Source organism: Alosa alosa, chromosome 5, assembly GCF_017589495.1.
Source record: "Alosa alosa isolate M-15738 ecotype Scorff River chromosome 5, AALO_Geno_1.1, whole genome shotgun sequence".
Taxonomy (NCBI): Eukaryota; Metazoa; Chordata; class Actinopteri; order Clupeiformes; family Clupeidae; genus Alosa; species Alosa alosa.
This window is the reverse complement of record NC_063193.1, coordinates 3,226,206-3,238,877: the sequence shown is the minus strand read 5'-3', so window position 1 is coordinate 3,238,877 and position 12,672 is coordinate 3,226,206. Positions and strand designations below refer to the sequence as shown.

The following is a 12,672-nucleotide window of genomic DNA, read 5'->3' as shown; positions in this document are numbered from 1 at the left end:
TCTGCCATGCCTCACCTTATGCAATCCCCATTGTCAGTGAAAGTTCGCCTTTTGTCACCCAGTGACAAGTTATGTGAGCGGTAGGCTACAGGATCTTTACCAGGAAGTCATGTTATTTAAAAAGCACTTTTCCTTGAAGTGACATGTTTGCTAACCATCTGGTTGCTTAGTTCATCACTTTATAGTGGCCTCTTTTTGAAATGAATGAAGATAGAAACAAAGCAGCCTGTGGGAAATCAAATAGCCAGCTTTGTTATTCTGATATTATTTTCTTGGTAAGTTGTGCAAAAAAGGGGGAAGTAAAACAGACAATAAGGAAAAACATGATGACCAGAAGGCCTTTCCCCTCAGGAATTATAGGGCCTAAGCCTGTGTTATGCAAAAACCTTAGTTGATGCAATCGGCTGAAATGATCAACTCAATTCCCCCCCAAAAACTCACATGAAAAGTGAAGTAAAATCCCATCACCCCCCTCCCCCTCCCTCTCGCAAAACGCTATAATGACAGATGCATGGCCTCTTACAGATGATTATTCTGACTTACAAGTTGTTATTCTACTCGTTTGTTGGCAAACACGTCTAGGTCTATGGTAAGGTTACGGGGCTTTTCCGTGTAGTGATCAACAAGGGGAAATATTGAATGTAAATTTCATCAGCCTCCGACCAAGCAGCGATTTAGCTCCTACTGACGTCAGAGAGCTCTCGTCCTATCAGGTTGAACCACGATAGTAGAAATAGAATGCAAGAGGCGGAACTGGCAGATATCTTCTGCGAGCTAAAGGTTGCTGTATGATCGAGGGGACTTAGAGATTCCTTCGATAGAACAAATATTTCCTAAATTTACGACACAGAGGGTCTAGTAGAGATCCGACATCAAGCACATAATGGTTGTTGTGACAGCAGGGACTGGGGGCGCCCACAAAGTCCTCTTAATATCTGGAAAACAAAATGCCTCATCTACTACGGCAACACAGGGAGGCTTCAACCGGTCAATATCGGTTGTTCTCCCTTCAAGTCAAGTCTCGTCAGATTCAGATTCAAATGGATCCGGACCACCTCTTCGGAAAAGACAGCGACTCACACACTTGAGCCCTGAAGAAAAAGCACTTCGGAGGTAAGTGTCATGCAGTGCTATTACCCCGGGTATTACTAGCTAATGGTAGCCGCTGTAACGTTAATCCGATCATCCTTTTAACATTTCATGCAACGACACTTAACATGAGTTGGATCTGGAGATGTATAATTTGGATTATGTTTGGAAGTTATATTATTGCTGTAGTTCTAAAAAATAATCTTTGTAGGAAATGATATGCTTTCGTGTACCGGCCGGTCCATCTGGCAACGTTGGCGTTTTTTAAATGCGTAGTGCGCTTAGTCCCACCCAGTTGAGGCTATCCAGTTCTGCCTGCGTGGCAAGAACATGGCCGGCAATTACACAATCACTGAAGGAGTGACATGAGACCTACTTCTAATGTAGTATACTTTGACAGGAAATTGTGTTTTATTGCAAGGGGTAAAATATATAAGAAAATTAATAAAAATGTTTGTTTTTATAGGAAACTCAAGAATAGAGTTGCTGCTCAGACCGCAAGAGACAGAAAAAAGGCCAAAATGGGAGAGTTGGAACAGCAGGTTTTGGAACTTGAGCTGGAGGTAAGAAGATGACATTAAAATAAATAGTAATAACAATAATTTTTTAAAAAAAGGAAAAAATACAGTAAATGTTACCTTTTTAGACAGACTCTTAAATGTGTGCCCTTGACACTGAGCACAAATATTTCCCCTTACAGAATCAGCAGCTCAACCTTGAGAATCGGCTGTTGAGAGAAAAGACCAGTGACCTCATTACTGAGAATGAGGAACTGAGACAGAGATTGGGATTAGATACTTTGGAAGTTGAGAAGGTAAATGAAAGATCATAACATTAACTCAAACATTTGTGTGTTTTTTTGTGTGTGTGGGGGGGGGGGGGGTTGTTGCTGTGGTGTGAGTGGACATCTGAGCTGCCTTGCTGGCAGTGGACTGTATCTAATTATCTCTCTTTCCCTTTCCCAGGGACAGGTTCAGGTGTTAGAGTCCAATGTGAGCTCCATGGGTTTGGGGATCGGGTCTTCTGAGTCCGCAGCACTCAGGCTACGTGTGCCTCCGCAGCAGGTGCAGGCCCAGCAGTCCTCAAATCCGAGGAGTTCGCCATGGATACTGGCAGTCCTGGCTCTTCAGACGCTGAGGTGAGACCGCAGGAGAAAATGACTGTTGCATATCCATTCTCAATGGCTTTCCTCTGTGATGATGATGATGATGCCTAGGGCAACATTTTGAGCAATGTTGCTGTGCAACATCAAAAGCAGTTCCGAGTTCTTTTTGAATGACCATAAAAATGTGCCTTTGAGAATTAAAGTTCTCCAGAAAGAAAGATTAAAAAAAAAAAAATGGTTACCCAATATCAATGGAAATATGCCAGAACCACAATACTCAGGAACCTTGACTAGCAAGTTGCCTTGTATATCATCAGTTCAAAAAATTGCCTTGGGACATCTATTGTGTTCATGTTGGCTTAACTTGGTTTCTTTTCCGTTGCAGTCTGATCTCTTGCTTGGCATCCTGGACATCCTCGACCCAGAGCTCTTCCTCAAGGGGGCCCTTGCCGTGCCCCAGGAAGCCCAGCTGGTGCTCGGTGGAGGCGAGGGAGTTCCAGTATGCCCCGCCGCACCTGCAGCTCTGGGGCCCGCACCAGTTAAGCTGGAGGCCACTAATGAACTGATCCACTTTGACCACATCTACACCAAGCCCGTGGAGGACGAGGAGGAGGATGAGGTGGAGGTGCAGGAGAGTGTGCAGGAGGTGAAGCTGGAGGATCAGCAGGAGGAGATGGAAGACAAGGAGGAGGAGCTGGAGGAGGAGGCCTTCTCCCTGGCCCAGGAGGAGGTGGTGGCGTGTGTGGAGGATGTCTCGGTGAAGGACGAGCCCGAAGAGGTGCACATCCCCGAGGTGTCCGGCGCCACCGCCGCTGGGGTCAGCGATGACTTCCTCTCGCCGGCGTCCCCCTCCCTGGCCGGCTACGGCAAGACTGCCTACCTGACAGACGCATACAGTGACTCTGGATACGAGAGGTCCCCGTCCCCTTTCAGCAACATGTCCTCCCCGCTGTGCTCCGAGAGCTCATGGGAAGACGTGTTCGCCAATGAACTTTTCCCCCAGTTGATCAGTGTCTGAACCCTAAACCGCCATCAGTTTTTGATATTTAGTTTTCCTTCGCTGCCCTTCTGGGTGTAGTTCAAAAAGTGACTTTCTTTGCTTTATATTGTAAATATGTGAAGTCATCACCCTAACTACCCTAGACTACACTGAAAGTCTAGATGTAAAGTACCAACTCTTATCATGTGGCTGGTGTCAAGTGCAGTACACCTGTATTAGCCTGGCAACATGGGGAGTTTCCGTTTTCAGATTAGAAAATTAATATTTTATCAGTTTGTCAGATTTGCAGAAAATCTAACACATTGTATAGGGTTCTAACTAAATATCACTCAATCAACAATCTCAATAGTCTGAAAGGGGTCCCGGGGACTAATTGTAATCTGTCTATTTATTTATGTATTTAGTGTGAGTCGTCTGTATGTAATGTCAGATACCAAAATGCTTTACTATGAATTGTATTATTTGAAATTCACAGCATTCTCCTCCTAGCATACTGCCCTGTATTAAACTTCAAGCATTGCATAACCTTTTTGTCTGCGGTCTTGAATAGTTACAGGGTTTTTGGGACAGGGGGTGGGGTTGGGTTTTTTTTCCCCTTCCAGGAAAGTATCTGAAACTGCATTCCACTTGCACGTGACCTCAATCTGCCTTTTTCCTAGTCTGGCCACTTCAAGTCTACCTCGGCTCATGTTGTAATGTTTTCCAGTGAAGTTGAAGACAGATGTGTTGACTATCTACTTGCAGAGTAAGTGTAGACATTGTAAAACATGTTTTAAAAGAAATCCCATGAGTACACCCCACCTTCATACATACTCACACACACACACACAAGACTTTGAGACCTGGCCAGCTGTACACTATGCAAACATTCCGATAAGATAAGTAGGTGGTGTATGGAGAGTTGAATGTTGAGTACATATCAGATGTTCGTTTTACTGACCTCTACTCTACACTGTGCCACGTAGGTTACTACCTGTACTATCTTCCAGAATGCATGTGAACAAGATTAACTCCAAATATTGAAGAGGGCACATGAAAAAAAGATTTTATTAAAATGGATCAAGAAAATACTCTACATACTAATTATTAAAAAATCTAGTGGCAATTGAAGGCACCAAACTGTATTGTAATTTTCTGATATACTGTATGTGTCACACAAAAATGCATTATGGACATCTGGGACTCTGACAACTGAAGCTTAGCAGAGCGCTCAATATACAGGTAGCCATACTGTAAATCTGATTTTTATCTTCACCCAATGTATATGCATGGGCAACAAAGTCATGAGGAGGGTGGGACATGTCAAAACCCATGGAAGCTTTCAGAAAATGTATGGTTTATATAGTTGAATCTGTTTTCCCTTCGTTATCAGAGTTTGCTTGCCTTTTAGAATATATGGCAGGCTATCTTACAGCGCGACAGTGGGGGAGTCCAGTATATTTTCTTTAGGCACACTGGTTCAGGTTAATATCACCCTGATGTCACTGAATTTCCCCTTGGGGATCAATAAAGTATCTATCTATCTATCTATATATCTATCTGATCTAATTCAGTCTCTGGACAGAGGCTCTTCACTGGGTAGGGAGGTGTCATGAGATCACCATTGAGGAAGTAGCTTCCTCTTTTGGACTGATTCACATGAACCTTTGAATTGTGTACGTCTGGTTGATACCTGGCTTGTCACTTTTCAGGTTCTGAAATGTACCTGTCATTTTTGACTGTTTAAAGAATTTGCCACTGTGATGTGGGTTTCACAACGTCAAATTGTTTGCACTCCCTCTGCGTAGTTGTACCACAGTGTGGTTAGCTCAGCTACACTGCTCTGACTCAACTTCCTGTGCGATGAGTTCTAAGCAACTGAGAGGGCTGAGGTTAAGGGAAACAAGCATTTCATTCTTGATGATGTTTGGTATTTTGGTGTCGGTTTGTTGTCTGAGATTTCAGTGTTTAAGTGTTACTCTAAATCCTTGACAAAAATATGGTTGTCAAAAGCAGAGCGTTGATTGACACAAAACACACACACAATAGGTTATTGTGTGAGACAGTCACCATGATGATATCTGTGTCCTTAATGGTAAGGTTCATGCTTAAATTAGCATGTGGCCCATGAGTAATAATATACGCCTGTCTTCAGCCTGGGTGAGACTGACCAATCCTGGCCAGTGGCCCGAGGAGGTTGCTGAATCTAGTTAACAGGACCCCTCCCCACACACACACACATAAGTAGCCTACGGTGGTGTAGCATATTGGTTTCAGTTGCTGATGGCTACGGTTACTTAGCAGAGGGTTATCATGATCCCTTTCTCTCTTTTTCTCTCTCCCACACACATATAGAGTAGAGAGTTACAAGCTTAGGGAGGTTTAGCTAGGCCTACTTTTCATTTTCATTTCCTTTTTTATCTCAATGTGTGTTTCCATACAGAAACCACCAGGGCGGAAGGTTAAATGAATTCCTCACGAAACCATGCATGAAACTCATGGTTTGTTGTTTCTGGTCTTTCCTGGGGAATTGTTCACAAGTGGCTGGGCAGAAACAAAGCGATTAAGGGGTGCCATGGAGTCAGTGGTTTCTTGATGATCTGACCGCTGATCTGTACCAGTGAACTTTAAAGATGGGGAAAACCAGAGAAGCTACAAGAACAGCATGGGCAAAATGGACAGTGTCACTGACCTTTATAGGCACAAACACTGTATGTGAGTAATTCAAATGGTAATATGGCAGAAAATGAGAGAGCGATGATGATAATAATAAAAGAGAAAGATAAACTGTGCATGATGTGTTATTATGAGTAAAATATGTGGTTACATTATTTGGTTAATTCTATAACAATTAAGAAACTTCAAATGGTTCAAACTTCAAATTATAAAAGGGCCATTTGAAATTAATTCATGTTTCCATTTGTGATATTTTCTCTGTTGCCCTCATACCAGGAAGTGGTTCTGGGTGATAGACGTTGTCAAGAAACACAATTGGTCTTGCTCCATGTGCATTCATCAACTCTTCGAGCTTGACAAGACAGGTTTGTGCAGATTAAGACATTACTGACTCTTCAGTTATTTCAAAGCCACTCACTGGACCTTTCGCAAAAGTGCTTTCACAACACTCTATTTCACAAGTTACCACTTTGGCTTCAATTCTTGCCCTGCAGTGTGGCACTAGCATGAGGAAATGATTTCCTTATAATCTTACCGTAGGCCTACAGTTATACACATACAACTTTATGTATTGATATTACATTTTTGATGCAATTGACCTCTGCAATCCCTGCATTATATAGCCTACAATGTACATATTATATGTAACATATACTGTACCGGTCACATCATATCTATAGATTTGTGTACGTGACGCAGTCTGTAATCGTTCGGTATTCTGAACCAGGGCAGGGTTTTAAAACACACCAAAACCAAACACAGAGCCTCTGAGGAGAAAATCATAGCCATATGTGAGATCGTTTCCCCGTCAAACCACCCCCACTCAAAATGTTCGTCTTGTCCAAGCACAGAGCTCCGCTCCAGGCTTGTGGTGTCATTTGAGCAAGTCTGGAGTCAGGACAGCCAGGCCAGGAAGGGAGGACTTTTTCTGAGTTGAGATCAAAACCCTTTTCATTCAAGGGCAGTACTGTGGGATTTGCCAGAGACAAGAGGAGAGACGAAGCAGGTATAAAGTGACTTTTGTGTTACAAGGATGTTGTTGAATAGACATTCTGAAGAATATCTGGGTCCATTGAATATAACATGGCATTTTAAAATCTTACATTGTTGATCATGAATGCATTCTTTTTCAGATTATTCCAAACTCTCTTAGTGAAGCTCAGCTGCACATCAAACACATCTTCTAGTAAAGTAAAGTAAAGAAAAGCACTTTACTTTACAAACAAATCTTTACAAACTTTTTCATTCATGATCTTGCTTGCTGTCCATGGAAAACATATGTGGATGTGTGGTTAAAGAAAGCATCTGTACTTCAATTGATATAGCATCTACATAATTGAAATGTAACTCTGCTAAATGGGCTCACATCTAAAACATTTTTTTTTTTATTAATTCACTTGACACATTGTCTAGACGCTAATCTGCTAGTCTGAAGTTGTTTATTCAGTCAGACTGCTCAGAGAGAACTGAATGAGACGAAGGAGCCATCGGTGAGCTGTAAGATGCTGGCCACGCCTTTATCAACACACCGAGACCACAGTGGATGTCTGAGAGGCTAGACTCTAAGACTCGAGGACTTGAAAAGTAGTCTCTTCAAGGCACACTGAGGCGGAGCAGAGGCTTGTGGAGGTTAGGCTATACGTTAGCAGGAGCATGTCAAAGGCATGCTTTCCAGCATCACCAGACGACTGAGATCACAAGAGTCTCTCTCTCTCCCTCCCTCACACACACACAAGCACAAACATACACACACACACACACTGTTCTTAAGGGTTTAGCTGAGTGTGTTTACTTTGAGTGAATTCAAGAGAATATTTATCACTTTGTGCATTCTCATGTACATGCTGTTTATAATCATACATTTATTGTATGTCAAACAATATCCTTTGATCCTAAGATATAATGTTGATTTATTCTTTGCATATGAGGCCCGAAACATGTGAAAGAGCCCCAGTGAAACAGAAAGAAAAAGACTGGCACATAATAAAGATGTTATTTTGAAGGATCTTAAGTCTGTAAATCATCTCAAATCTGATTTGATAAAAGTTGCAAAATAATTTGCCCTTATATGTAACCACCATACATACTAGTATGTGATATTCATAGTCACCCACAGATTATTGCTTTCCTAATTAGGAAATAGAACTACATCCTCACAACACCTGGATGCTGTTGTTCTCTGAATCTGTTTGTGCAGCTGGACACCTTACTACATAGGGAAATATAAATAAAGCCATCTTCATGTTTCTCAAAAACAATGAAAAAAAAACAAACAAAAAAACAAGATCAGGGTTTTGTGATGATGTATTCCCATCTTCATAACTCACAGGAAAACCACAATTCTATCCACCCATGTTATTGTCTTCCTTTGAAGTTGCGACATCAGAAAGACTCTGTTCTTTGCACAGCTATTTCAGTCACACACACACAAATACACAGATAACATGGTCTAGGGAGTGAGCGAAGGTTGCCCAATTAGGAACATGTCACTGTGATCCAGGAGCCCTGACAAATGACATGCCACTGTGGGCTCGGGCATTGAGCAACAGGTACGTTTGTGAGAGAGTTTTCTGGAAAAGCCTCAGGGAAAGAAGGAGTAAACTGGAATTACACGACCCATGGGTAATGACAAGGGCCAGAAGAACTTTGACCTTGCCTGTAGCGGAGGGTGAATTTGGGGGGCTAGTAGTAAATTAGTTGTCCAAGTTAAGATACTACAGACATGAAGCAAAATCGAGAAAAGGACAACAACAAAAAACAGACAGTTCCAGAAAATGACTTACTAAACACGTTTTAAATGTGATATGAGGGCAGATGCTTGCCGAAAAATGACATTTGATTTGATTTGATTTAATTTCAAAATCACACAAGAGAACAAACAGCACAAACTTTATGTCCTGCAAGGCCAAGTCCACTTTCACAACTCCGCGGGATGTAGTGGCCTGCCGGTAATTGAAGAGCAAATATTGAATTTTCCGTAGGAGGGCAATGTGAGTTGATACTGCCATCAGCAAAAGAACAAGGACAACGTGGACTTTTTCCAGCACCCTGGCTGAGCTGACAGCCAGAAACAACTCGGCCCAAGCTAATCTGCTACTTCTGGAAACATCAAGGTGAAACATCCAAGTTTTGATATATTTATTTTTCTTACCCTGAACAAATTGAATTTTAGGACAGGGATCTGAGACATTTCACACAAGCTTCTGCCAGAGACAAAGAGGAATTCAAGGTATTTATAGACTCCACCCAGCAGAACCACCCGGAACCCCTTTGTTTTCCACCGCCACCCCCATCATCAGGTTAAACGACTTATCCAGGCTGGGTATCAGGCCGCCTTTTGACCCCAACGGTTCCAGAAGTCTGCAGCCCCCGCCCCACCCCCTCCCCTCTCTCCCGTCTCTCCCGTCTCCAGGATGGCTTATCATCGGGGATAAGACACCTACTAGCTAGTGCTGCAAGAAAGTCCAAATCTGCTGAGGCAGCCCAAGTGTGATGATGAAAACAAAACGCAGACAAAGGTGCACATGTGCGTACACTGCTAATGACCCCTATTTTGCAGTCTGATCTAGACATGCGAAACGTTTTGGACTGTTTTAAAAACACAATACAAATGCATTGTGTGGGCATGATTGCGTCATACCATAGGCTGCATATTTTCCTTTCCATCACTAGTGACTACAATAGTCTTTGGTGTGATTAAATACGTCTCCATCACGAAACAGATTCAACATCACAACTAGTTCTTTATCAATGTCTGTATGACTGAGTTTCAACAGTTTCAATGTTCAAGTCTGCTGCTGTGTAATCTGCCTAGCAACAGACAGAGTAGAGTTTTCAGTGTAGTGAAAATAAATGTGGCCGAAGGAGAGGTCAGAGGATGATCCTCAAAGCTTGTCATGCAAACTAATCCAGCTGAATATCTACCTCCTGCCTGCCTGTGGATATCCCCAGGGAATATGTTTCATTTTAAGGTTCAGTTTAAATTTGAGAAATGTAACTTTTGTTAATTTGTCTATATAATGTCCCTGGTGCTGTAGTAATTCTATGTTGGATAGATATGCTGACCTAGGATCAGTTCAGGGACCAGAACAGGTCCAGGTCTCTTCCAGAGAATACAGTTAGAGCGGGGACACCTGTTTCTCAGTAACTTAGTCAAGGGGAGAGATACCTGTGTGTCACTCAGCACTCAGACACACACAATAGCACCTGGGAGACACACAATAGGCCCAACAAGCCCTGCAATGTCAAATCAGGGTGTGTGTGTGCCTCATTTAAGTTTCCTGTTTGTTTGTACGGAAATGGATACGTCCATTTCAGACGTTGATTTGTTTTGTCCGTATCGTATTGTAAGCTTTCATGTGCAACAGACAAAGTTTTCACAGATGGAAGGCTCTATCTGTTATATCTATCCATTTGTGTGCATGTGTGCATTTGTGTGTGTCTATATACTTTGTGGGTGGGTGTATGTATGTACCTTGTATGTTTGTGTGTGTGTGTGAGTGAGTGAGTGAGTGTGTGTGTGTGTGATCATGAGATATTAGCTGTGCTCTTGGCCTCCCGGGGCCCAGATGTCCTTCTGAGTAGCCAGGCGTCATAGTCCTCCCTGCTCATCTTCACCGCATGCTCCCGCACCACCTGGAGAGTGACAGGCACCCCACAATCACTGCCACTCCTTCACCACACACACACACACACACACACACACACACACACACACACACACACACACACACACACCAAGCCCATTTCCTGTCTTGGCTCAGATCAGATGCTTGGGGCCTGTGATGTCTGGACACGCCTGGGCACAAATGAGAGGGTAGGAGGAGATGGGGTCAAAGAGGACCCCCCTCGTATCCTACCATCTTCTCTCCCCTCCTCTCATCTCCTCAGAGCTGGGCAGTTACACTAATCCATTAAATCTATATCACTACATGTGGACATGTGGACTGCACAAATGAATGCCATGTAATATATTTTAACACAAATAATGAGAATATACATGTTCTATTATGATCTATAATAGTTTTGAGCAGGATGCTAACACAATACATTCATAGAATTGTTCTGCGGGAAGCACACACACTTAAAAATGAGCTACTCTAAGTCACTTTGCTTAAACATACATAATTAATGTAAATGCATGTGTGTCAGGCCAGGATCTTTAATCACACAACTGTAAAGGAAGCTTTGCATACTTGTCCATCCACATCTTTTGTGGCTTTTACGACCATAGACTGTATATATAGTTCTACAGTCTATGTTTTACGACAGGTCAACATCAAACTGTCCCATTGTGATTACAGTAAGTACTGCTGGATTGTAATGTACTGTATGTCTAGGTGCCTACTTCAGTTAATGTCAATGACAGTTACATCTTGGGAAGAAAGAATACAATTGATGCTTGCTGTGATATGCTTGTTTGCCTTTTTACTACTATAAGTATTAACAAATCCTATCCGTATTAAAGACTATGATTTGGATTTTGATGTCCAATAGTGCAGTTATTGATTGGATGTGTACACTTTTGTTGCTTATTGCATGTTTTAAATGTTTTGTAAGAGTCAGGGCCGATGTGTCATTTTGGTCAAAGTGATTAGGCTTGTGTGTTTGAAAATGTGAAAGTGATGTCAGAGTTGACAGAAGCATTTAAGCAATCAAGAAAAACTGCAAAGGTGTAGTAGCTGTTGGCTATCTTGTTGTTTTTAAAGACAGTAGTCATTGTTTACTCTACTAGGGTCTCCTATTGCTTTGCAGCTGCAATGTTAATACTCACCAGTGAATCACTTTGGATAAAAACATTGGCTAAATGAATACATGTAAAAGTGTATGTGAATTATGGCTGGTACCTGTGGGGTGACTGCTCTCTCCATTCGCTACATATAGTGTCAGAAGTGGGAATGCTTGAATAACTGTAAATGTATATGTGAACTGGTTATGGCTGGTACCTCTATGGCCACACACAGGTCCGGCAGGCACAGCTCCCACGGCTGCAGGGTGCCCAAGACTTTGAGGAAGACCTGGGGACGCACCCTGAGACGGCGCTCATCGGCAAAGCGCTGCAGCTTCTCTAGCACCCGCGCCAACTTCCTGTTTCGCTCGGCCGCCGCAGCGAGATTACGCAACAGCACCAGCAGCCTGTGAGTGAGCAGGAAGTGGCAAATTGAGCAAGATGTGAGGGGAAGAACAAATGATCAACCTTTGTCTCTCTTCCATTTGGAAGACATTTTGCAGAATTATTTATTCTATTATGTATTATTTCTTTTTCAAACACAGAATGACCCACTGCAATAAAGTTTAAAATAAAGTGCCATAGACATAATCCGTTGTTGCATCTGTCTTATCTACAAGGAGTTAACAGACACAGAGCCCACAGTTAGTGATACAAAGAATGTTAGTCTAGTGTCAGTGTGCACATATACACACAGTGTCAGTGTGCACATATACACACAGGGTTTGACTGAGGATATACACCACTGAGTGCTATAGGGTTTGACTGAGGATACACACCACTGAGTGCTATAGGGTTTGTCTGGATCCACCTCATGTTTGCTCAGGGAAATGTGGTGATGGATGTCGCCACCCAAAGAGGACATCCTCTTACAGAGTGCTTGCAAACGCTGAAGCCCTGAATCCCAGCGCTTTCTGGATGGAGGAGGGGGTGGTGGTGGGGGCGGGGAGGGGGGGAGATCAAATGATACATAAAAACATAGTGCACGTAGAAGAGAGAGAGAGAGAGAGAGAGAGAGAGAGGGAGAGAGAACGAGATCAAATGATACATAAAAACACAGTTATCGGAACTCCCCCTATTACCGTCGGTCCCGTA

The 12,672-nt window shown here is 42.7% G+C and overlaps 2 protein-coding genes and 1 long non-coding RNA gene across 3 annotated transcripts in view; 2 read left to right on the top strand and 1 right to left on the bottom strand.

Moving 5' to 3' along the window:
• The first annotated feature begins 746 nt into the window (after positions 1-746).
• On the top strand, positions 747-3,719 carry xbp1 (X-box binding protein 1). The gene is given in 6 exon segments (XM_048243335.1): positions 747-1,113; positions 1,556-1,652; positions 1,790-1,903; positions 2,055-2,141; positions 2,144-2,227; positions 2,580-3,719. Coding segments are annotated over 6 exon segments (1,245 nt in total). The 5' UTR covers positions 747-883; the 3' UTR covers positions 3,213-3,719.
• A 1,346-nt stretch (positions 3,720-5,065) lies between these two features.
• On the top strand, positions 5,066-6,891 carry LOC125294512. The gene is made up of 3 exons (XR_007193536.1): positions 5,066-5,888; positions 6,126-6,214; positions 6,701-6,891. It is a non-coding gene; the product is annotated as an uncharacterized LOC125294512 (long non-coding RNA).
• Positions 6,892-8,973: 2,082 nt separating this feature from the next.
• Positions 8,974-12,672, bottom strand: part of LOC125294510 (coiled-coil domain-containing protein 60-like) — a 48,301-nt gene continuing 44,602 nt past the window's right edge. The window contains exons 12-14 of the mRNA XM_048243334.1: positions 12,357-12,491; positions 11,795-11,984; positions 8,974-10,484 (exon numbers count right to left, since the gene is read on the bottom strand). Of these exons, the coding sequence (XP_048099291.1) occupies positions 10,377-10,484; positions 11,795-11,984; positions 12,357-12,491 (433 nt within the window). The 3' untranslated portion in view covers positions 8,974-10,376. The remainder of the gene's footprint in view (positions 10,485-11,794; positions 11,985-12,356; positions 12,492-12,672) is intronic.